Source organism: Littorina saxatilis, linkage group LG6, assembly GCF_037325665.1.
Source record: "Littorina saxatilis isolate snail1 linkage group LG6, US_GU_Lsax_2.0, whole genome shotgun sequence".
NCBI lineage: Eukaryota > Metazoa > Mollusca > Gastropoda > Littorinimorpha > Littorinidae > Littorina > Littorina saxatilis.
The window spans coordinates 39,745,994-39,771,657 of NC_090250.1; the positions used below are offsets into that span (position 1 = coordinate 39,745,994).

Genomic DNA, 25,664 nt, shown 5'->3' on the forward strand with positions numbered 1-25,664 from the left:
CCACTCTTGACTAAGACAGGGATGAATTAGTTCCCATCAGGAATTCCACATTTTTTAAATGTTTTGGGGTTGAAGTTTCTAGATTTGGAGAAAAAAAAGAGTCAGGCCTGGTGGACGGTTTTAAAGACATGAAGATTTTGTGCATTTATATTCAAATACTTACATTAGTGGCAATAATTAAAAAGCTGTGTTTTCTACAACAGGGGCAGTACTATAACCCCTTGAATCCTCCTGGGAACTGATGGCTGCCTGTTTTTTCCTCCTGATTTTGTATTTCCCCAACTTTCATGCATTTGAAGACACCGCTTTGCTCAGTCATTTGTAATGGATGGATTGAAAAAGCATTTCAACTATTGTGATATGTGTTAACAGGCACAGTGTTCCTGGAGATCTGGAAGAGGAAGAAGGCAGAGCTGGCCTATGAGTGGGACGTGGAACAGTTTGAAGCCAACGAGCCAGACCGCCCCTCTTTTACTGGAACCAGGTCCAAAAAGGTCAGTTGTATTCTCTGCTGCGCCGAAAATGTCAGTAATTTGAATGCTTTTCTTTGGTATATATATATATATATATGATGAAGAAATATAAGCCGTTGAAATACCAACATTTAGATTTTGTGGGGCTGGGACTGTCACTGGAAAGCCCTTTAGAAGACCTAAAAAAATCTCAGAAAATCGAGTCTTATAAAGGAGGGAGTCTTAAAATGGGGGTAACTTATAAAAGGTTATGAATAGAAAGCGTGAGAAAACAAGGTTTTAAAAAGGAGAAAGGAGGGAGTCTTAATTGCAGGGGGGGGGGGGGGGGGGGGGGGGGGGGGTCATAAAAGCCCCCCCGGGGTTCCACTGTAGTACTAACAAAATCTAGAAATCTATACTTAGAAAAGATGGGACTTAACCCCTTCACTGCCCACCCCGTATGTAATACGTGGTCATTTTCGGTTTGTCGTACGCCCATAACCGTATCTCGTACGTGGGATTTGTGTCAACAACATTTCAGGACATTTCTGAAAACTAAATGGGAGGTAACCACTGTCCAAGTACTTGTAGGGGTTCTAAACACAGTTCTTTCCCATAGACCGTTCGGATAAGTTACTACCACGTGTTGAAAACTGTGTTAGAAATGTAGAACCGATCTATAGCATTCACAATGGCGGCCGAAAGTCGGACCTCAACTCGTAGACCTGTTTTCAAGCGATACAGTGTTCTGGAAGCTCTACAAGAAGTGATTTATGGATTACCACACAGAAGAATACTTTTATGGGCTGTAATGTGAGTACCTGATGTTTGACACCAGTTTTAGCAGTGTTTTGTGTGGTTTTACATGCTGCAATGTGTGTAAGTCCGGAAACTGTAATTTTTGACAAAAATGGTCATAATATCAATTTTTACCATAACAATCACAAACAAAGTCCAACGATCATGTCATCCTATAATAGCCAAGGGTATAAGCAAAACACATGCCAAAGATCTAAGAGATATCTCAATAAATGATCGAGCAGTGAACAGATTAGTGAACCTACCGAAGAAAGCGAAATTTTGCCCTGGCACACAGCAATACCAAAATGCTGTTATACTGTGGCAGTGAAGGGGTTAAAGGGGTAAAGTTGTGTGCATGCAAGTCAACATTCAACACTTGTGAACAACTCTGAATTGTGTTGATATTTGCAGGACCCAGTGACAGAGGAGTACGTGTGGTATTACCCTTTCAAGAGACAGTTCATCAAGTTCTGCTTCTCCTTCTCTGTTCTTATCATGATGGTGAGTATATCCCATGCTTTATATTTGGCACACATTTCTGACATGTTGATCATTGATACAACGGGCGTAATGGCCTAGTTGATATGATGCCGCCCTCCTATGCGGAATCCCGGCCGGCCGCGCCTGCATGGTGGGTTAAGGGTGGAGATTTTTCCGATCTTCCAGGTCAACTTATGTGCAGACCTGCTAGTGACTTAACCCCCTTCGTGTGTACACGCAAGCACGGGAAGACCAAGTGCGCACGGAAAAAGATCCTGTAATCTATGTCAGAGTTCGGTTGGTTACAGAAGCACGAAAATACCCAGCATGCTTCCCCAGAATGCGGCATATGGCTGCCTGAATGGTGGGGTAAAAAAGGTCATACACGTAAATGTCCCTAAGTTTCAGCCCATGAACAAAGAAGAATAATTGATACAATCGAGTAATGTTTTACTGAGTGAGTATATGATGTGATCAGCTTTAGGATGGGACTGGTCTCTGCATTTGCCAGCCATCGTGGTGTGAATGCGAGAAATGCGTCCCTCTGTAGTGTATAAACTCAGAAAGCAATGGTGTTGATCGATCAGCGTGGTGGCGATCGTGTTGTGAATTATAAATGTGAGAGATGTCCCTCCGTAGTGTATAAACTCAGAAAGCAATGGTGTTGATCGATCAGCGTGGTGGCGATCGTGTTGTGAATTATAAATGTGAGAGATGTCCCTCCGTAGTGTATAAACTCAGAAAGCAATGGTGTTGATCGATCAGCGTGGTGGCGATCGTGTTGTGAATTATAAATGTGAGAGATGTCCCTCCGTAGTGTATAAACTCAGAAAGCAATGGTGTTGATCGATCAGCGTGGTGGCGATCGTGTTGTGAATTATATATGTGAGAGATGTCCCTCCGTAGTGTATGAACTCAGATAGCAATGGTGTTGATCAGCGTAGTGGCGATCATAGTGTGAATTATAAATGTGAGAGATATGCGTCCGTGTTGTGAATTATAAATGTGAGAGATGTCCCTCCGTAGTGTATAAACTCAGAATGCCATGGTGTTGATCGATCAGCGTGGTGGCGATCGTGTTGTGAATTATAAATGTGAGAGATGTCCCTCTGTAGTGTATGAACTCAGATAGCAATGGTGTTGATCAGCGTAGTAGCGATCATAGTGTGAATTATAAATGTGAGAGATATGCGTCCCTCTGTAGTGTATGAACTCAGAAAGCAGTCAGGTGTTGATCGATGTAGCGTATGAACTTGTCTCTGCTTTCAGATAGCAATGGTGTTGATCAGTGTAGTGGCGATCATAGTGTGAATTATAAATGTGAGAGATATGCGTCCCTCTGTAGTGTATGAACTCAGAAAGCAGTCAGATGTTGATCGATGTAGCGTATGAACTTGTCTCTGCTTTCAGATAGCAATGGTGTTGATCAGCGTAGTGGCGATCATGGTATGAATTATAAATGTGAGAAACGCATCCCTCTGTAGTGTATGAACTCGAAAGCAATTGTGTTGATCAGCGAAACAGCGATCATAGTGTGAATTACAAATGTGAAAGATGTCCCTCTGTAGTGTATGAACTCAGAAAGCAATGGTGTTGATCGATCAGCATGGCGGCGATAGTGGTGTGAGAGAGGCGTCACTCTATCGCGTATGAACTTGTCTCTTCTTTCAGATAGCAATGGTGGTAAGATCAGCGTAGTGGCGATCGTAGTTTGAATTATAAATTTGAGAGACACATCTCATTGTAGTGTATGAACTTGTCTCTGCTTTCAGGTACAGTGGTACCTGCCATGTGGGGCCCCTCTGATGAGAGGACACCTCCCTCAAAAGGACACATTCTGGGGTCCCTTTGTCTATTATCTCTACCAAAATATACCTGTCACGACAGGCCACCTGCAATGTAGGGACACGTGTAGCTGGTCCCAAGGGTGTCCTTTCATGGCAGGTACCACTGTAACAATAGACTGATTAAGTGTACAGTGCCAGTGGTAGTGCTAGTGGTTATCGGTACTTTTTTATGTGTTGACGTCAGCGATGTGTGCGCAGTTCAAAGGTTAGAGGTCAAAGTTTACGGATGCTTCCTTCGATCCGCTAACGAGCTGTGGTTGAATCGACGAAAATAACGAGCCCCAAAAGGTATGTAAAAACTGAGCGAACGCTTGTTTATTTACAGGATTATTTATAACTAGTATGTTCCTAAACCACTTAATGGTACAAATGTCAGTTTAATGTGTGATATAATCCTGGTTTGATGCTGTAATTTAAGCGTTGAACAGAGCAAGCTTTTTCACATTTCAAACACACAAAAAATGGCCGCTTTTGAGTTGTGTTCAGTTTTTCGATTCACCCTTTTCGATTTCGATTTCGCTTACTGTCTGGAAGATGAGTTATGCAGTGAAAAGTTGCAAATGTTCCAATCCTCTTGCTGTTTATGTTTTGTTTTAAGATCGATCTTCATGGATGCCAGGGACCAACTTGAGCTTGCGGCGTGGGACGAGGATGACGCAGAAGATGATTTTGTTGTCTTCGCACTTCTTGATCAGGTTAGCAAACAAGTCAAAGCTTAGGTCTAGCTTCTAAAGGCATTAAAGGTTCCGCTAAAATATAATTGTCAGGAACAGGCGTATATTTTGGTTATGGCCGGTGAGGTTACTTTGGATTGGTTATGGTTAGGTTTTAAATGTTGTTCATGTAAAAAATTAAATGTTTTTTTGGTTAGATTTCATTTTCATAGTCATTATAGTGATCTTGTCTGAATCAACAGTGATACTGATAGTGATATTGGGTAGATCTAACACTTACACCTAGATTTGGTTTCCGTGTGACTTTGTTACTTACATTTAATGGTTTATAAACATAGAGTTTTAACTATTTACTGTTCAAGAATCAAAATCAAATGGAAACTGATGACCAAATCTGCAGTCAGAGTTTTAGTTTCATCAAAGCATGACTATTATTATTAAGTCCACTCTCTGTCACAGAGTCTGTGTCACTGTCAGTTTGTGTTCTTGTGTCATTTTAATTTGATAGCAATACATGTACTTTCAAGAAGGATGTTACACTTACTGGTTCTATCAGACTTTTAAGCACAAGGCACCTTGGTTCTAGTTTTATTATTTCTAGGATCAAATTACTTCAGTACAAAAAAACTTCTGTGTTCTAAAACATACACAGTATTTATATCAGAATACTGTCAACTGGTGCTTTTTGAGATGCACAGTTGAAACTATTTATCCAACATGCTTCAAGTTCAACCTGTAAGGGTCATTTGTTATGCAGGGGCGAGTAAACAATCCGCTTGGCTAGTAAAAACAGGCTCGCAACTCACCTGGCTGGCCAATTAAAATTCTGGTCAAATGCAACCAAAAGGGTTTTAACGCTACTGCAGATCAATTGTGGGAACTGGTATACATCGGGGCAGCGAAATTTCTGCCAGGTTAGTGACTTTCTTGAAGTTACTCGCCCAGCTGGCGAGTTAAAATGTTGGAGTTTAACTTTCCCTCTGTTACCCAGTATTGATTTGAGTAGCTTCAGCAGAATTTTCAGGCTAATTAATTGAATAAAGTGTACAAGTGATCCATGATTTCACTAAGTTTAACCTACATTTCAACAGCCAGAAAGAAGGGCCTATGAGGGTCAGTTCGCCCTTGATCACTTCACAGCCATCGAATGTGAGGACTTATTTCGCTTCAGCGCGGAAGAGATTCGGAGACTGTGCGCCCTTCTGGGAATGCAGAGGACTATGCAGGCGCCTAATGGAATGAACAATCAAGGAACCAAGGCCAGTGGTGAGGATTTATTTTTTACCCTGGTTGCTGTGAAGTTGAGTTGTATTTCAGTCAGAATGATAGTTTAATGATCCTCCTCCATGATTTGATTCGCAAAGTCGTGAAGTTTGCATTTACTGTGAATATTCAGTGAGTTGTTTTTACTATTTCAGGTTTCGTAAAAGATTAAAGCGGAGCGTTGAGTTGGGGCATAATTTATTTTGGGATTGCTTAAAATCTAAAATTTGAACTATGTATTTTGAACTTGAATCACAAAATGTACCTGACTAACTTTAGCCCCTTTGGTCGACACAGTACTCTATTTAGACAATAGAGAAATAATAGTGAATTGGTTGTGCCACTTACTGACTTAGTCTGTGGAGTTGAGTGAAATTATTTTTGAAATATGGTAACAGAATAAATAAAGATGCGTCGATACTGATAATTTATTCATATTAGTTTAACAAAATAAATGAATATTTTTTTTACAAGTTGACGAAGTGGCCGCCATTGTTACATGAATCCAAGTTCAAGGGAAGTTACTTTTGATGTGCAAAGGACTTATTTGTTTTAACTTTTTTTATGATAATTGTTTTTATTGATTTTGTCTTCGTGGCTGATAGCGTGCTGGCTTTGTAGCCAGTTGGTCGCTATCAGCGTGGGTTCGATCCCCACGTTCGGTAAGAGATTTATTTCTCGGATTCAACTTTGTGCAGACTCTCTTTGGTGTCCGAACACCCCCGAAAAAGATCCCAAGTTCACAGCAAAAGTCTCAGGGCTTGGAAAACACGAAGACACGCTTGCATGATCTTTCATCTCTGATTATCATGATCGTATTTCAATACTTTGACAAGACAAACCCAATGCTGGTGTGTCGAAGAAGACAGCCACAGCGGGCTTGTTCGAATCAAAGTATCACACCATATTTTCAGCGTATTACCAACACCTGTCCCAATATAGACCAGTTGGTCTAAGAGGACGTTAAACCCTAATAGTCGGTCAAATGCAAAAGCAACTTTTTCAGTGGTACTTTATTGAGTTAAATTTGGTTAAACCAAATAGATGCTGCACATTCAGACATTTCTGTCGTCTGTAAAATTGACACACACAAAAAGAAGCACCCAACTGGGGCGCGCTTTAAACGTTTCATACTGGCTGCGGCCTGTTTCTTATTTCGCTACTGATTCCAAACAAGCATATGTCTATTATCAAGTGAACCTGCGTAAAAAATAAAGCCAGGTAAGAACCCAGCTGACCTCCATTTATTGATCATTTGTAAAATTGTATGCTCTTGTCACTTGTGTATAAATACATATCTGATGGTCACTCATACTGACACTGAACATAATTTGTTTGTGTGGTATATACCGGCTTTTGACATATCAAGTAGGACAGTGACTTTCTTGAAGTAACTGCTAGTGCTACTTTGCTTCATCAGCTTGTACAGCTGTACTTGCTTTCGCAAATTACTTTAGTACATGCTATTCTTCATTATGCATTAGTAGGTGTGCACATGGATCTCTGACATGGGTACTGCTGTGTTGTAATTTGTAGTTTGCAGGCAGAGGGTCTTCTTGTCTGCTCATACCTCGGTACCAAGCGGCCACTAAACAACCATCATCACCAGCCAGGCAGTCACATGGGACTCTCCACTCTTCACTGAAAATCTTGTTCTTCTACCATAACTTTTTCAAAGACACTGAACTGTCAAATATTTGGGCTGTGTGGATTTGCCTCAGGACCCGTCCTTACAAAAGATCCAATCTTCTTCTTCTACATTCATGGGCTGAAACTCCCACGTACACTCACATATTTTGCTTGAGTGTATTTTTAACGTGTATAACTATTTTTACCTGCCATTTAGGCAGTTCTAGTGCCATTACATTCCTAAATAACCACATATTAATAACTGGATCTGTCCATGAATTGAAATGAGTTTGTGTACTATTTGCTGTATGATTATTTGACTTTGGAAGTGAAACAAATGGAAAATCAAATTATAGTCATATGAAGTTAGAATTGGTTATCTACATATATGTGCGTATAAGGTGTTATAAATAATTTATAATTAATATTACTTGAAGTTAAAGGGATTATTTTGAGTAACAGAACATACATTTGAGATTTGTTAAAATATTGCCCTTTGCATGGCAAAGCTTGAAGAAATAGTAATTAAATTCAACGTTTGAAATTGTATTACAGAGTGAGAGTTCAGTCCAAAGTGTGTATACATGTCTATGTGATTGTACAATTATAATGCTTGTTTTTATGTTGAAACAACTCACTCTAGATCTGATTTAATTGTTGTCAGTAAATTGTCTCTCTAACTTAGCTTTAGTGCAAGTCAATTTATTGGAATAATTATGATTAATGATAAATGTACAGAAACTAAATTTATTGCAGACATAACACTAAAACTGATGCATGCATCTCAGATTTGGAAATCAGAGAATTTTATGGTAAAAGGGAGGCAATCAATCAAGAAAGAAGAATAACAGACTACTCAGACTTGGCTTAAGTGTATAAAGTGAGATGTATTTCTGATCCTGGTCATTGCTAGGTGTTTGCCATGGAGTCTGGCTTATAAAAATTCAGGAAGAGAATAATGTTTGGATAAGTGAAGGAAAAGTAATCAAAGATCACCATATCAAGTCGGGCTTTGCTTGCGGTCGCTCTGGTACTGAGGTCAAGCAGTGCGGCCGGCTAACAGGTAGTTTAGGGTCGCTTGTTGTCTTGTCACCATTGGCATAAAAAAGAAGAATGGGTTTTCCGTGTGACCTTGTGCTTAATTAAAATATATGAAACTGTAGATGTTGCGGAACTTTAGACTTCATACATGCCTAATATTACTGAATGTAGGAGGATAATGCCAACCTTGTTTTCCTTGCGTTTTTTGAATAATTCATCTCTAATCACACAAACTCACACACAAAATTTGAACAAGATTTGAAAACAAAAGTGAACTTAGCAATCGACATTTTTACTGAATCAAAATATAACACACAACAGAGTAACAAAAAAACAAAAACAAAATACAGTTGGGAGTACAACTATGTCCAACCATTAATTCTATGTTTCATTTATGCTTGTTTGTTGTGGGAACTCTGCTGCAACTATCTTTAGTTTTGGCCTGGATATGCAGAGACTATGTCAATGAGAGACTTGCCTTCACCACTGCCGGAAGGCTGGGCCTTTTGCAGATTGCCCAGGGCTGCTTCCCGTATTATCTTGGCCTATATACGGTAAAGTACCTTGTAAGCGCCCAGTATCGAGTAAGCGCCCACCCCCCACTTTTAGTCCAAAACCGTGCATAGGGTATAGTACCTTGTAAGCGCCCACCCCCCACTTTACACCATTGAAATCAGGCGAAATAAAAATTCCGCACTTGATCTGCTAGTTTTGTGAATGATTTCCCTTTCTTGCAAACCCACGTGTGTCTGCACGCCTTGGATCTAAACGCCTGCAAGTCCATGATTACAAGATGCCGCGAATCAAATCGTACACCTCTTGACTATTTGGATAATAACGCCAATGGAAACACACAGACTCTCTCTCTCTCTCTATCTCTCTCTCTCTCTCTCTCTCTCTCTCTCTCTCTCTCTCTCTCTCTCTCTCTCTCTCTCTCTCTCTCTCTCTCTGTGCCGAAAACAGTCTTTGGCCAAGTAAAATAGACTGCTGCCCATATCCAGAAGACGTACCCCTTGTTCAAGGGAAACGGAGACACAGCCTGCGGCCGACAGCGGCACCTCTGCAGACAAGAAAAGGATGCGACGACATTTGTCTCCCCAAGCTCTTCTAATGACAATACGAACAAGAAAAACAATTGACGATGGAAAATGAAAGATGATATGATTACGAAGTGATAAAAGATCACATTTCTCAATGAAAATTGCTCGTGCATAGGGTGTAGTACCTAGACGGTAAGCGCCCACCCCCTACTTTGGGTCGGAATTGGTGCACAGGGGGGGGGGGGGGGGGGGGGTGGGCGCTTACAAGGTACTTTACGGTATATATAAGAAACATTACGATGTATCAATACAAACAACATTGCACTTACCGGTTCTGTGGTTGTTGGTTTTCTTTGTGTCGTCTCTGCTGCGTCGTCTGCTACGGGTAAGACTTTTCTTCTTTTTCCAAATGAAGAGTCAAGACATGGGACGGTACTCTTTAGAATTATGCATCAGTTGTCTTCCCTACCATTACGTTAACGAAAGTGAAACTAAACGCACTCGCCGAGACGTCGTTGTCGGTTTCGTTACCGTAAGCGGAACGCGTAATGATACATAGATTTTCCTTAAGTTAACCACTACGACTACCACTGGCACTGTACACTTAATCTCCCTAATGAACCGGCACGGTTGGCCTAGTGGTAAGGCGTCCGCCCTGTGATCGGGAGGTCGTGGGTTCGAACCCCGGCCGGGTCATATCTAAGACTTTAAAATTGGCAATCTAGTGGCTGCTCCGCCTGGCGTCTGGCATTATGGGGTTAGTGCTAGGACTGGTTGGTCCGGTGTCAGAATAATGTGACTGGGTGAGACATGAAGCCTGTGCTGCGACTTCTGTCTTGTGTGTGGCGCACGTTAAATGTCAAAGCAGCACCGCCCTGATATGGCCCTTCGTGGTCGGCTGGGCGTTAAGCAAACAAACAAACTGTATCAATGTTGTTGATCAGCGTAGTGGCGATGATACTTTGAATTACAAATATGAGAGACGCGTCTCATTGTAGTGCATGAACTTGTCTCTGCTTTCAGATAGCAATGGTGTTGATCAGCGTAGTGGCGATCATCACATACCGCGTCATTATGGACATTGACTATTGTCCTAACATCCCAGCAGCAGAGTGTCTCATGTTGACCACCGTCTTGTCATCAGTACTCAATGCTGTCTCCATTCTGCTGCTGTCCAGGGTATGTCCAGACCCCAGTCATTGTGTCTTTTCTTGTTATGTCCGTTATACAGTGGAACCTCCCTTTTCGACCCCCCAATTTAAGGCTTCCCCCTTTTTAAGACCTTGATTTTTCAGATCTTCTGCTCATAATATCTGTAAATTTACCCCCATTTTAAGACTACCTCCTTTTTAAGACCTGATTTACTCAGATTTTAGGAGGTCTTAACAGGGGGGGGGGGGGGGTCTGGGGGTTCTACTGTCTTCAAAGAACCTTCCGCAGACACAAACAATAAAGGTTATGCACATGACAGTCTAATTGGTCTTCAAATTTCTCCTATCCTGCATATTTGCAAGACACCTCCACCCAAATGACAAAGGTATTGCATTCAACGCCTATCTTTCATCGCCTAACTACACTGTTTAGCTATAAGTCATTTTATAATGATACATTAATCATGACAGTGGTTCTTATGCACAAGCAGGACAATCACACAGATATCATGATCATCTGCCCCATTTTACCCTTTCTCTACATGCTGTTCTGCATGTTTCCATCTCTGAAAGCAAATGACAGTCTCAGAACTGAATCAATTTGAGCATGCATGATTAATCACTCAGATGAAGCCACGAAACATTATTACGCATGCAGTGAAATCAAACAGTCCTTAGTTATCCAGAATTAGCTTCATGTGGACATTTTTTACAGCATGTTAATTTTCTTTATTTTTGCCTCTGTCACACAGTTCTACAATGTACTTGCAAGGTGGCTTACAGAGTGGGGTAAGTCCGGACATTTTATTCCATGTATGTAATCTAGAGGCTCCCAGATAATGTTTCAAGAGAGAATGACACCCCACTCCATTTGTAACACCTTCTTCCCATGCACCAATACGGCTCTCTGCAGCTCTTTGGCTAGAGTGTTTCCAGGCCAACCTTGGTGGGAGTGCCAGCTGTCCATCCTCCTCAAACACTGCTTTTCACAGAACTGTGTACAGGCAAATCCAGCTAACTCACAAACGGTTAAGTCAAAAATTCGCTTAGCACACAAAGAAATTCTGGTCCGGAATTATCCCTCTTTATCTATGTGTACAAAGTACCCTCAGCTCGAAATGGGATTTCTCTTACGTAAGTCGAAAGACGGATAGCACACAACAGAAAGTCAGTCCCAAAGACAAAGTTTACTCTATATTTACTACAGCAACTCGAAACACGAAACTTGGCGTCTCACACTAGCGCATTGTGTAACCTTATTCCCTTATTCTCTACACGGACACCACACGGACTGGTCAGTCGGCACGCAATAAAGTATGAAGTGAAGTTAGGAGGGGGCAAGGAGTAAGGAGAGGCGAGTGGTACTCACAGTGTGTATTTGTGTATGTTCACGGCGGGTGAACCACGTGGTTACTATACGGAAGAAGAAGAATTCAAATTGTGGGTTGCCTCTCATTCAGTCTTTGTTCAGTCTTGCGTTCATCCACAATCATGGCAGAGTCACGGAAAAGAAAATTAACCTGTCATATCTGAGAGAGGAAACACTTCGTGCTCTGTGTGTGCGGCCAGATCAAAGGCATTGTGATAGCTGGGTGGCCTTGTTTACAGACACGACCTTCTTCCCAGGGGTCAATGACCCAGTTTTTGCCATGAGAGGTGGTTCCCCTGTCATATCTGAGAGAGGAAACACTTCCTGCACGGGGGTCAGTGACCGGTCAGTGACCGAGTTTAACAGAGTGGAAATCTGTGTGTGCAGGCAGGGCAGTACCTAGTAGCTGAAACATGCATTATCACAAGTTGTTTGACTGGTACTCAAGCGGTCTCTTTGATTTTTTTCGTAGTTCACGGTACTATGACCAAGTCGAAATTTCGGATAGGACACAATAACAATTCGGTCCCTTCAATTTCGTCTTATCCGGATTTGCCTGTATATGGTTTTAAGAGTTTTAATCTTTTGCTTAATACTGAGCCTGGGCCACCCTCAGACCCCTTCCCAACCATGCTGCTAGCTCATACTCAAAACTCCGCTCGCTGAACTCGAGGACCCAGTTCGTGAATTGGAAGAAGAAAAAGGAAAACTATGAGAATGCTGTACAATTGCTTGATAAAAACTTTTGTGTGACAACATATCGTGGACATATTTTAATCCCTCAGGAATTTATGTAAGTGATACGGTGGACTTCCGGTATATCGCGGTTGTTAGCATGCTGCTTAAGGGGTGTCAAGTTTGATGCGCGATGTACATGTTCCAAGTTTGATGATCTCGGAAAAAAAAGGAGGTTCTTTTTTTATCGAGTTCCAAGCATTCCATTCAAATATAGCGGAATTCATGATACAGTAGAACAGGAGCGATATAGAGGAGTTATAAGTCCCCAGCACCAGTCCTCTTGGAAGAGGTTGGCTAAATATTGTGACCTTAAATTGTCAAAGGATAGAATTAAAATGCAACCCCTTACCAGAATATGCAAAACCTTGATGTATGTATGTTGTATCACATGTATAATGCATTTAGTTAAAGATTTAACCAATAATAATGAATGTTTTTGTGCAGAAAACCACAGAACACAAACACGTTATGACGATGCCTTGATCTTCAAGTTGTTTGCCTTCCAGTTTGTGAACAGTTATGCTTCCTGTTTTTACATCGCATTCTTCAGAGGGGTGTGTAATTTCTGCATTTTGTTTGTTTGCTTGTGTTTGTTATAGTTTTTGGCATAGAAAATGATGTTGAACATATATTGCTGTCATTCTGCTACATACACACCTGCAGGTTGAATCAATTCAGACTCATAGAGCAAAGCTTGCAAGTATGGATCATTTTGTGATCATTACTATTATTTTAGAGATCTTTAATACTCTGTAAAAATCATGAAAGTATAGCATGGGTTTTTTTAAAGGTAAAAGATTGATTTTGTGGGTTTCATGATATTGTTGTGTTCCTGTGTATATTTTAGAAGTTTGCCTAAAGTATAGCATGTATTTTTTAAGGAGAAAAGTTGATTTTGTGAGTTTCATGATATTGTTGTGTTCCTGTGTATATTTTAGAAGTTTGCCTAAAGTATAGCATGTATTTTTTTAACTCTTTCGCTGCGCGTCTAAATTTCCCCTGTGTTCCCTGCCAACGCGTGATTTAGAGCCATTTTGAAAAAATTATTAAAAATCAACAACACAAGATAACCTTACATACCTTATGTTTTTGCAAAGTTTGGAACTTACTCTTTTAGAAAATATATGAAACATTTGAAAGTACATACCTTTTGTTGTCTTCATATCCAGGCAAAATATCCAATTTGAAGCAAAACAAAAAAACTTTCTACGTCATGGGTTCATCATACACAATGTCATGATCGACACTTGCATTGCCCGAATCATCACCCAAATGATCGTCCATTGGCACAAACTCGTCACCAGAATCTAAAATATCATCTCCACTATCATCATCACTGAGGTCAAGATCAGAACCGTACTGAATAACACGTTCTAGCACTCTTTTCAAGTTACTACGTCTCAGCAGAACGATCCGCCATCTTGGAAAAGTCAAAACACGTGGGTCGCACACCGTCAACAAAATTTTTATTAATCCCAACAATTGAAGGGAAGGAACTGTTTACAGTGAATGGTACCACTGTAGACAGATAGAAGTTCAGGGGTTGTTTCCCTTGGTCAGCAGGACCGTTTACACCGTTAAAAATTCGTGATATCCGTCGGAACTCAAGTACCGGCACGCAGCCAACGCTAAACACAGGTGTCGGAATTCCAGTTCCGACACGCAGCGAATGAGTTAAGGAGAAAAGTTGACTTTGTGGGTTTCATGATAATTGTGTTCCTGCATGTGTATATATTTCAGAAGTTTGTCTGTATCCCTGTACGTGTTTTAGAAGTTAGTGAATTCTTGTGTTTTAGAGGTTTGTCTGGATGTGCATTTCAGAGATTTGACAATGTGGGCTTTGTCAACAAAGCCAAGTACACAGACAGCTGTGAGGGAAGTTGTATGACGCAGCTATCCTTCCAGGTCCTTATTCTCATGCTGATCAAACCCTTCCCCAAGTTCTTCAAGGACATCATTCTTGTGTGAGTCTAGTTTGAGGCTGTGATTGAGTTCACTTGTAACTGTTCGCTTGATCAACCCCGTCTCTAATCCCATCAAGCTGAGCACAGAGGGCAGTGTTCACTTGTTACAAAGAGACATCAAATCAAATCAAATCAAATCAAATTTTATTTTTCGAGGGTTGTGGCATAAGCAATACAACAAGCTTTTTTTCAACCACCAGCCCTCGCCCAGAGAGGGGACTAATCTAATCACATATTTACACGGACATGAATATATTAATACAGAGACAGAGAGAGGTAGAGAGAGAAAGCTAGAGGGAGGGAGGGAGGGAGGGAGGGGGGGGGGGAGAGGGAGGGAGGGAGGGAGGGAGGAGAGGAGAGGAGGAGGGGAGGAAGGAGGGAGGGAGGGATCAAGAGAGAAAAAACAAAACTACAGTCAAATAACATCTTTTCTTAGTTATATGTATATAATGCTCTCATGACAGCTTCTTTTTCCTGTTACAGCTGGATCAAGAAAATGTGGCGAAAATACCCCAACGTCTGCCAGTGCCTTCGAAAACTTCAATGCTGCTCAACAACCAATCAGGTGGGAGATGGGGACATTGAGGCGGCCGTGGCAAACGGGAAGAACCGAGCGCGACACACGCAGCACCTGCAGTTCCTTAAGCACGAGCATCTCAAGCCTGAGCTGGGTGACTTCACTCTCGATGAGTACACAGAGAAAATCATACAGTACGGTTTTCTTATGGTGAGTGAAACGGTTACAACATTTTTTTATATAGGGTAAGGGTATCTAATTCCGACCGATTGAGATTATTGTTTTATACTCAAGGCTCTAAATCGTAAAGTTTAGCAAATATGTCTTGTCTGGCAAGACCGGCGTTTTACGTACGCAATTCTTGTTTTCAATAGGTGCCCGTGTCGTTACTTTCCGTTATTAAAGAAGCGTTTGTCGGTAAACATTGGAGGTAGGTGTGGGAACCTAAATCCGACCGGGGGGTATCTAAATCCGACCGAAATCTACTCGGAACTAAATGACAGTAAACGTAATGTTTCTCTCCGGCTTGTTTTGATCGTGTAGTTGGAGTAATGATCGTCCAGGATGAGGTGTTTGTGAATATCAAATCTCTTCTGTCCTTTTTCTGTCATCCCAACAAATATTGCTTGTTCCTAGATCTATCTACACAATGAATTAAGGTCATGTGATAAAGGCTAAATACGATTCTGTCAAATTTCTCTTACACCCAGCGTGAGCACACACACTAACACACACGTAAACGAACACACTACACACACAAACACACAACGTCGTGACTTTTGTTGAGCCAAACACTATATTACTATTACGCTTACTGAGGCTTACATGCTCGCAAACACTGACAAGCACCCATCCACGCACTTGCGATGTTGGTGTCGATTCATCAGTTTAGCAAGACAAGAGCGCGCGCACCTGTCATGAAGTGGATGGAGTGCTTGCGGCTTTTACTTTATCAAAACAAGATTCACTGGACATTATAAATACACAATCTGATACCTTCCCGTGTTCATACGATTTTTCAAGAGTCATAAACGTAAACAATCAATGATTTTAATGGGATTTTGTACAGCGTTTTGCATTCTCTGCGAGGTGGTCGGATTTAGATACCCACTCAAAAACTGGGTATCTAAATCCGACCGATAAGATTTTCTCCTTTTCGATTAAAAAGTACCAGAAGACTTAGTCCGAACTATCAAAATACACTTCCAAAAAAACTTGGTAACATCCATTTCAATCAAACAGAACTCTGTTCATCAAGTTCTGTGACCTTTTTGTAAGAAACGTATGACGTACTTTTTCGCTACAAAGTTGAAGTTTCGCTATGCGGGGGATCTGGCGAAGCAGACGACACAAGGCAAATTTTCGCGCCGCGGAGCCAATGACGCAAATCAACTCTTGTGACAAAACGATTGGTCCGTAAAGTCGCGTCATCAACCTGTTCATGACTGGCCCGAGTATGAATGGCATTCCTTCTGTTGTGGTGACGTGCGCACATCGTCTTTGATGTGACTGGGAAAATCGGTCGGATTTAGGTACCCCAAAAATCGGTCGGAATTAGATACCTTTACCCTATATATATATATATATGTGTGTTACAGCATGCATGTGTTTGTGTTTGTGTTTGTGTTTGTGTGTGTGTGTGTCTGTGTGTGTGTGCGCATGAGTATGTGTGTGTGTGTGTGTGTTTGCAGTTGTTTGCCAGAATGGCAATACAGTGTAACCTGCGATGAAAGAATACCCTTGGGACCTGTTATAAGAGTCCATGTATATTTTGGTCAAGATAATAGACAAAAGGATTCCAGAGGGGTTCCTTTCGTGATAGGTGTCCACTCAGCAGAGGGCCCTCACATGTACTTACATTATTTTGGTTTCACTAATTGTTTATCACCATAATGACATGGGCTGTGTGTGTGTTGCAGCTGTTCGCCACATCATTCCCTCTTGCCCCCCTGCTGGCCCTGCTGACCAACATGTTCGACCTGCGGGTGGATGCCAAGCGACTGCTGTGGTGGTACCGCCGACCCATCGCACACGTAGCACAGGACATTGGTCAGTGTTAATAACATTGTAAAACTGTTTTGTCAACAAGAAAAGCCTAGTGCTAATTAATAAGACATTGTCCTTCCACGTGGAAGCATTGGGGTTCTTCATCTTAAATTCTTCTTCTTCTTCGTTTGTGGGCTGAAACTCCGACCGTCACTCATGTTTTTGCACAAGTGGGTTTTTATGTGAATGGGGTTTGATTTCCACGGCCTGCTACTGGTGGGTTTAAGGGTTGAGATTTTAACCATCTCCCAGGTAAAATTATGTCACAACAGCTAGTGCCTTTCTACCTTAATGTAAGAACACACAAGCGCAGCACAAGACCATTTACACATGGAAAAGAAGAAGAAGAAATTACCTAGATATAATGTTATCTATATTATGAGTTTTGGGGACAATTTGTAAAACTGGGGGGAAATAATGGCTCAGACTTTACACCTGGATTGATTCAAGCTATTTAAAAAAAATCAAGTTTCTTTGTAAATGTTTGACAGTATATTGCCTTTTTACATTTAGTCAAGTTTTGACTAAATGTTTTAATGTAGAGGGGGGAATCGAGAGGAGGGTTGTGGTGTATGTGTGTGTGTGTGTCTGTGTCTGTGTGTGTGTGTGTAGAGCGATTCAGACCAAACTACTGGACTGATCTTTATGAAATTTGACATGAGAGTTCCTGAGAATGATATCCCCGGCGGTTTTTTCTTTTTTTCGATAAATACCTTTGATGACGTCATATCCGGCTTTTTGTAAAAGTTGAGGCGGCACTGTCACACCCTCATTTTTCAATCAAATTGATTGAAATTTTGGCCCAGCAATCTTCGACGAAGGCCGGACTTCGGTATTGCATTTCAGCTTGGTGGCTTAAAAATTAATTAATGACTTTGGTCATTAAAAATCTGAAAATTGTAAAAAAAAAAATTGTTTTTAAAACGATCCAAAATTACGTTTATCTTATTCTTCATCATTTTCTGATTCCAAAAACATATAAATATGTTATATTCGGATTAAAAACAAGCTCTGAAAATTAAAAATATAAAAATTATTATTAAAATAAAATTTCTGAAATCGATTTAAAAACAATTTCATCTTATTCCTTGTGGGTTCCTGATTCCAAAAACATATAGATGTGATATTTTTGGATTAAAAACACGCTCAGAAAGTTAAAAAGAATAGAGATAAAGAAAAGCGTGCTAGCTATCCTTCTCAGCGCAACTACTACCCCGCTCTTCTTGTCAATTTCACTGCCTGTGCATCGAGCGGTGGACTGACGATGCTACGAGTATACGCTTTTGCTGTAAAAATGCAGTGAGTTCAGTTTCATTCTGTTAGTTTGACAGCTTGACTAAATGTTGTAATTTCGCCTTACGCGACTTGTTTGTTTATTGTTGTGAATTATAGATGCGTTAGTCACTTGTGTGTTTGCAGGTTTATATATGGTTATTGAACAAGATTCTGCTGGTTGCTATTATAAATGTTTCGCAATGTCATAATTATGTAAACACAGTGACTTTTTTTTGTTGCAACCTCCCACTTAACCCTTAGGCTGGTTGTCGCGACATATGTCGCGCTACTTTACGTATACTGTCACCTGGTTGTCACGACATATGTCGCGCTACTGGCTCAGTCTGTTTGGTCGGTTCCGATTACCTCCCATGGATGCGAAAACCTATATGACCGTTTTTCTTTATTTTTCTCTCTGTTAATTCACCAGTGGCTATGTAACATGTGTTACAGAATTGCACCAGTGGCTATGTAACATGTGTTACAGAATTGCACCAGTGTAAGGGTTAAGACTTCCAAAAATCTGAGAAGAATAGGTCTTAAAAAGGAGGGAGTCTTAAAATGGGGGGTCTTAAAAGGGGGGTTCCACTGTATCAACCTTTTGTTTATTGACAGGCATGTGGTATCAGATTCTGCTGTTTGTGAATTTTGCGGGCGTGGTGTCCAATGCTTTTCTTCTCGCTTTCACGTCCACCTGGGGGGCCTCGTACAGCACCACCGGCAAACTCATCATCGTTATCGCCTTTGAGGTAGGCAGGTGGGGAGAAATTGGTTGATTTCTTTGTCAAAAATTATCCACTAAGTTCTTTGTCTTGTTCAAATTAATCTCTAAGAGTGCCGAGTAGCGGAGGTCTGTTTTTGTTTGTGTTTTTTTGAGATTTTGAAACAAATGAAGCATTAAGAAAATTTACCTTTGACTTAATTTGAAAATAAGACCAAGAACTGAGAACAATCTGAAACAAATATCAAGTTTTTGAAAAGTTTTTGAAAAGGCAAGCTAGCGCTTGGCAGAGTTAAAAAACAGAGAAGCATTGTAACATTTCATGGAGAGACCTTAATTCTTTGTTCTTTGAAAACATAATAAATGAATCTGTTATTTAAAAAAACCCACCTGATGCAGCTATATTGTTGGGTTAAATTGAACTAAAATGACAGTATATTTATGTGTTTCAGCATATCGTGTTTGCCTTGAAGTATATCGTGTCCTACATGATACCTGACACTCCCGCTCACGTCCAGCTTTCAATCAGAAGGGTACGTAACGATAATACAGAGTGCACCAGTGGCTATAAGTACACAAGAAATCAGGAGGATAAGGATAAGGATAAGATTTTATATAGTCCATGAGGGTCCATGAGAGAAATTCGGGCTGCTTTCTCCCTGGGGAAAGCGAGCTGCCATACAGTATACGGCGCTACCCATTTTTTTTTTCCTGCATGCGTGTATTCATGTTTCCAAGCCCTGAGACTTAATGCCGTGTGAGATGGAATTTTTTTACACTTTATTCCAAGTCACACGGGTATTTGGTGGACATTTTTATCTATGCCTATACAATTTTGCCAGGAAAGACCCTTTTGTCAATCATGGGATCTTTAACGTGCACACCCCAATGTAGTGTACACGAAGGGACCTCGGTTTTTCGTCTCATCCGAAAGACTAGCACTTGAACCCACCACCTAGGTTAGGAAAGGGGGGAGAAAATTGCGGCCTCCAGGCCTGACCACGCAACCTCTCGCTTCCGAGCGCAAGTGCGTTACCACTCGGCCACCCAGACCCAGGCAGTTGGATATAAACATTCCAGTATAGGTGTGTGCTGGAATAAATTACAGGTGTGAGTAGGGGAAGATTAATTCACAGTAAAGTACAGTAAAGTAATGAAAAAAAAAAGAAAAAAAAGCATTATTGTGTTCGTCAGCACGGATCCAAGAAGAGCTCAGGCCGAGCTGTCGCACACATGCGTCAATTCATATTATTAAAAAAATCTGAACACTGACAATGCTAAAAAGGAAAGCATGCAGCACATATGTCGTAATACTTGTAACAAGGCATTTTATTGTCGGAGTGTATACAGACTTGAAAATCTTGTAAACCCCAGGAGTGTATTATAGCCTTCGCCTTGTTTTTATACTTCTTGTTGTTATGGATATTATATAATTATATCAGGCATGTAGGAATTTTCCTCTGATCTGAAGATTTCAGAGAAAAGCTACACATTTCAGAGAAACAAAATTTCTTCTTCCGAGAAAAAAAATATTCGAGAGACAAAAAAATCGAGGAACAAAAATCGAAAATGACAATCTGCCTAGTAGTAGTATGACCAATGTCCTCCATAAAACCGTCCCTTCTTTTAGGGTGATTTCGCCCGCGTTAGTCACAATTACAAACTAAGAGTTAGTCAGTGTTCAAATAATATTAACTCAGTTAAAGGATTAAAATGATCGTTGGTTACTGGCAATACAAACCATGTCTTAAATTTGATCATTTTTTTTGCTGTGTAAAATTTATGAAACATACTCCCAGAATGCGCCAGACTGCACACATTTTAATCTAGATTTCAGAAAAATTCCAGACCCTTCTAGTTTTTAGAGATTTTTCTTTAAATCAATTCTCATGCCTGTATGTTACAAATAAACATATACTATGTGTTATGGTTAAACAGGAGCAGTACCAGATTCAGAAAAAGATGGAGGAACCAACAAAGGACATGGACTATGCTCATCTGTTTCCTGTGGACCTTATGTAAGTTACCGAGTTAACACTAGCTTTCATTGTGTGTTGAGGGACAAAGTAATTCCCCTTGTCATTATAGCTCTGTTGTGGTTATCTCCCTTGTTCCTATCAGCACAGCTCATTCATTTTCACCCTCAGACTTGAGGTGTGTCCTCCTGACATGCACGCGCCCACACAAGCACACAGAAATAAACAGACACACACAGACACACACACACACATGCATGCACACACCATTTCTCCTCCTGTGTGTGTGTTATGGTTTGTTCTTCCCTTTCTTTTGTCTCAGTTATTCCTTTTCTTCTCTTTCTGTTTTCTTGTCATCATGTGTATTATCTCTATAAGCAATGTTAATCGTCAATCCCAAGCAGACCTTCATTTGTTGCATTTTCAGGCTCAATGAAGACAGTGTAGATAGATACAGGTACAGTTTAACCTGTCCTGGTGACCGGCACGGTGGGCCTAATGGTAAGGCGTCCGCCCCGTGATCGGGAGGTTGTGGGTTTGAACCCCGGCCGGGTCATACCTAAGACTTTAAAATTGGCAATCTAGTGGCTGCTCCGCCTGGCATCTGGCATTATGGGGTTAGTGCTAGGACTGGTTGGTCCGGTGTCAGAATAATGTGACTGGGTGAGACATGAAGCCTGTGCTGCGACTTCTGTCTTGTGTGTGGCGCACGTTATATGTCAAAGCAGCACCGCCCTGATATGGCCCATATGGTGGTCGGCTGGGCGTAAAGCAAACAAACAAACTGAAAAAAACCTGTCCTGGCGACCACCTCTCAACAATGACTACCTGCCCACATGCAATGACCACACCGAAGTATCCCTGACAATGTTCTTTTTAATATAATTCATGCACCTTTCTATAACATTACAACCACCTATATGTCTGTGTTGACCATTTTTGGTCGACTGTGGATGGTTGTTATTGACAGGTTAGACTCTTATTTCCTTTGCGCATTTTCAGAGATATAGATGGAGAAGGCAGTCTAGTCACAGTAGCTGCAAATCAAGCAAGGGTAGTAAGTCTACCAGTAGTGTGTGCATGAGCTATACCTTTGTATCGAAGATTTGTTTGTTTGGTTGCATGCATTTCAACTGCATTGTGCATGAGTTATGGTCACTTGCGTTTGATTGACCCTGTGGATGCTACTGCCACTGTCGGTTCTGGACGTAGTAATTGCCTGGCAAATAGCTCTGTGTGTTTGTGCAGCTTTCTTGCTTTATGAGGGCGGTGCTCATCTCCTCAACCTTGCTGCCTTCCCCTTTCCCTGGTCTTAAATATTGATGATGTTAATGATAAATCACCTTTCTGACATACACACAGCTACATCAGTCTCACACTCTTCCTCCACTTGACCTACATTCACTACTGCTTCACTCACCATTTGTGCACTAATACTTAGGCTTTGTATATTCTCATCTTCCAATAAACACATTGTGTCCTTCAGTTCATCCTGTTTTAGTACTACGTACTTATCTGTCAATTGTAAACATTGTTTAATATTGCTGTTTATACCATTGTTTATGTTTGTTTCATGCTCATTTGACATGCTATTTTGTGCATCTTTCCCCTCGCAAGGTGTTACACCAGCAAAGTCTACACACAACAAACCTGCAGTCTTACTTGGTTATTTTGCAACACAACATCCTTGGGGCACTTTTTACCAACAGAGTACTCGTTTCCACTGACACTGCCACTATATGTATACTTATTTTGTTTAACATTTTGTTGTAACCAGCGCTGAGAATGGGACTGAACACGATGGAGGTGACTTATCACGGAGTCGTACACCGTCAGCCAGACACCCCACATCCCCTTCGAAGAAAGACTTGACGAAGGAAGCGCAAAAAAAGTACGGGCTCAAAAATACCAGCAAACAGCGGGAAGGTTCGACAAAGACGGACATGAGATCTGACGACCTTGACGCTAGCTATGGAGGGTATGTTGATTTGTCAGAAGATGAGAGACGGAAACGTCTGACGCCCACCAGCGAGCTGTGGTATTGTGGGCACAAGTCTGATAGCGACAGCTCCAACACCCAACTTTTGGGGCAGTCTAGGACGGCTGTGGCTAAACAGCCCTCCAACACAAACCTCTCTAGTTCCAGGTGTGTTGTGCACATTTTTTGGCACTTTTGCTTCTTTGACGCTTCTATAGCACCCTACATTATTGCTGCTTGGCTTGGGGGCTCTAGCTTTTGCTGATCGGTTTGCAGTTGTGGAGTAGTGCCAGTTTGCTGCTGCCCATATTAACTCATTTCTTCTGCCCTTAACTTGAAACTTTAACTCTATTCAGCCCCAGAGAAAAACCTACGCCAGTGAGAATTGGTCAGCTGAAACAGTACAATGGAACCCCCTTTTAAGACAACAATTTCCCCCCCCCCCCCCGACATCTTGAATTTGAAGTGGATCCACTGTATTTAAGAATGGTCAGGATGGGTAGCTTAAGGAGAGTGGGAGATAGGACATATGAATGCTATAATTATGCGTGGAAATGCCGTCTCCTAATTCCCACAACATCATGAGAGGTTTGCAGTTTAACTAATAATTCAATCCTTTGAAGAATATAGCATACACATTATAATGTGAGAAAATTATGTTTTTCAGATTTAAAAGAAAATGAGAGAATGAAAGAAAGACATTTATGCAGCAATGATTTTTGGGGGGCAACATCCCATTCATTATTGACATGTGATACACCACAGCTGAAGACTTCCCGTTGGCAACATTTGATATTTTGGGGTATTGATTTAAAAGCAGTTATAATGAGAACACTAAGCCTGGCTGCTGAGCAGTTAAATATTATAAGTTATAATCATCAATAATATTGATATAATGCTTGTCCGTGCTTGTTCTGACTTTAATTAATATTGACAGGAAATGTGTAACTTCAGCCAAAATGTAATTATAGTTAGTGCAAGGATAGTGGTACGATGCTAAACTGTGAAGGTACGTATTTTGTTATCATAATTTTGTGTGGATGATAGTAATTAGCTTTTGTTCTTAGCTTTTGTTCTTAATTGTCTGCATTTGTTTCATGTACAGTGTACACCTGCAGTAACTTCATAACAATTCCTTGCAACGCCTTTAGCCTTGTGTGTGGAGTCATCTGTAAATAATACTTATAGTGCAGTACTTTCTGCTTAAGGCAAAAAAAAAAAATAGGTCTGTTTACGGTAACCCGACCGACCCTAGTTTTTTCGCGCGACCCTAGACTTTTTTTTGGCATTTGGGGGAGAAAAAAGAAAAAAGAAAAAAAATCTTGTTTTTTTGGCAAAATAACATAAAAATATGGTTTTTTGGAAAAAAAAAAAAAAAAAAAAAAAAAATCCCGACCTACCGACCCTATTTTTTTGGCCTATGTTACCGTAAACAGACCTATTTTTTTTTTTGGCCTAACATTCAAAGAGCTATTGACACAGAAGTTTGAATTCCATCCAACATGGCCCCTAAATCGGGGAGATATAATGCTCAAGGCAAACCATGTACTTCCTGTTCACATAAGAAACCTGTAGGAAACCTATGTGAATGCCAATATGATACCAGTACTTCAACATGGTTCCATTGTTTTGTTCTAAGCCCTTAATTCTTCAATGCAGATTAAACTACTATGTTCTGATTCAAATAAGATTACCATAGAAATCCTATAGGAAACCTAGTATGTGATTTTCCCGTATATGTTTCAGAGAGGTTTTGTTTAGGAATTCGGGGTCTTTTTCGTAGAAGAAATCTATACCTACAACTCGGACATAGACAACTTTTTACTTGTCATATATGTAACCTGTAGCTGTCCAATAGGAAACATATATGATTATTATAGGTTTCCCATGGCTATCTATGTTCATTTCGTACGGATGATTGTTTAGATGATAAACTAGTTTGTGTGCACTGTTCACCTCTGATATATAACCAATAGGCTGGTTTGGGTATTAAGTAATTAGGAGAAGACTGTGAGCTACACTTTCATGTTGAGAATTTATCCAGAGTGATATTTTGGAGACAAGGATCTCAAACGAACACAAGTTTTCTAAACAAAAGACAATAGTGAGACTGGAATTATATTGTCTTCTGGCACCGTTGACCAGTAAGATACATTGAATAAGCAGTGAGGATGAGTGCAGTCCGTTAAGTGCAGCTTCTTCTTGTCTACTGTGTCAGGAGACTGGTTCATTTTTGACTCACATGCGAAGCAAAAGTGAGTCTATGTACTCACCCGAGTCGTCCGTCCGTCCGTCCGGAAAACTTTAACGTTGGATATTTCTTGGACACTATTCAGTCTATCAGTACCAAATTTGGCAAGATGGTGTATGATGACAAGGCCCCAAAAAACACATAGCATCTTCACCTTGCTTCAAGGTCAAGGTCGCAGGGGCCATAAATGTTGTCTAAAAAACAGCTATTTTTCACATTTTTCACATTTTCTCTGAAGTTTTTGAGATTTAATACCTCACCTATATATGATATATAGGGCAAAGTAAGCCCCATCTTTTGATACCAGTTTGGTTTACCTTGCTTCAAGGTCAAGGTCACAGGAGCTCTTCAAAGTTGGATTGTATACATATTTTGAAGTGACCTTGACCCTGAACTATGGAAGATAACTGTTTCAAACTTAAAAATTATGTGGGGCACATGTTATGCTTTC

At 40.7% G+C, this 25,664-nt stretch overlaps 2 protein-coding genes across 2 annotated transcripts in view; both read left to right on the forward strand.

The window, feature by feature from the left end:
- The window catches only part of LOC138969196 (anoctamin-7-like), a 48,770-nt gene extending 25,541 nt beyond the window's left edge, over positions 1 to 23,229 (forward strand). The window contains exons 11-22 of the mRNA XM_070341931.1: positions 373 to 494; positions 1,665 to 1,754; positions 10,251 to 10,406; positions 11,131 to 11,167; positions 12,930 to 13,039; positions 14,307 to 14,449; positions 14,933 to 15,176; positions 16,886 to 17,015; positions 18,903 to 19,036; positions 19,461 to 19,541; positions 20,947 to 21,026; positions 22,762 to 23,229. Coding sequence (XP_070198032.1) covers positions 373 to 494; positions 1,665 to 1,754; positions 10,251 to 10,406; positions 11,131 to 11,167; positions 12,930 to 13,039; positions 14,307 to 14,449; positions 14,933 to 15,176; positions 16,886 to 17,015; positions 18,903 to 19,036; positions 19,461 to 19,541; positions 20,947 to 21,026; positions 22,762 to 23,227 — 1,793 coding nt within the window. The 3' untranslated portion in view covers positions 23,228 to 23,229. The remainder of the gene's footprint in view (positions 1 to 372; positions 495 to 1,664; positions 1,755 to 10,250; positions 10,407 to 11,130; positions 11,168 to 12,929; positions 13,040 to 14,306; positions 14,450 to 14,932; positions 15,177 to 16,885; positions 17,016 to 18,902; positions 19,037 to 19,460; positions 19,542 to 20,946; positions 21,027 to 22,761) is intronic.
- On the forward strand, positions 3,694 to 7,695 carry LOC138969198 (uncharacterized). The gene is made up of 4 exons (XM_070341932.1): positions 3,694 to 3,868; positions 4,179 to 4,275; positions 5,346 to 5,520; positions 7,054 to 7,695. Exons 2-4 carry the CDS (start codon positions 4,189 to 4,191, stop codon positions 7,107 to 7,109), a joined length of 318 nt encoding a protein of 105 aa, XP_070198033.1. The 5' UTR covers positions 3,694 to 3,868; positions 4,179 to 4,188; the 3' UTR covers positions 7,110 to 7,695.
- Positions 23,230 to 25,664: the final 2,435 nt, after the last annotated feature.

Bases quoted from the DNA above. Each gene is read 5' to 3' on its own strand.
- LOC138969198 (XM_070341932.1), top strand. From the start codon at position 4,189: ATGGATGCCAGGGACCAACTTGAGCTTGCGGCGTGGGACGAGGATGAC. The intron at 4,276-5,345 runs GTTAGCAAACAA...ACATTTCAACAG, and splicing joins TCTTCGCACTTCTTGATCAG to CCAGAAAGAAGGGCCTATGA. The intron at 5,521-7,053 runs GTGAGGATTTAT...TGTAATTTGTAG, and splicing joins TCAAGGAACCAAGGCCAGTG to TTTGCAGGCAGAGGGTCTTC.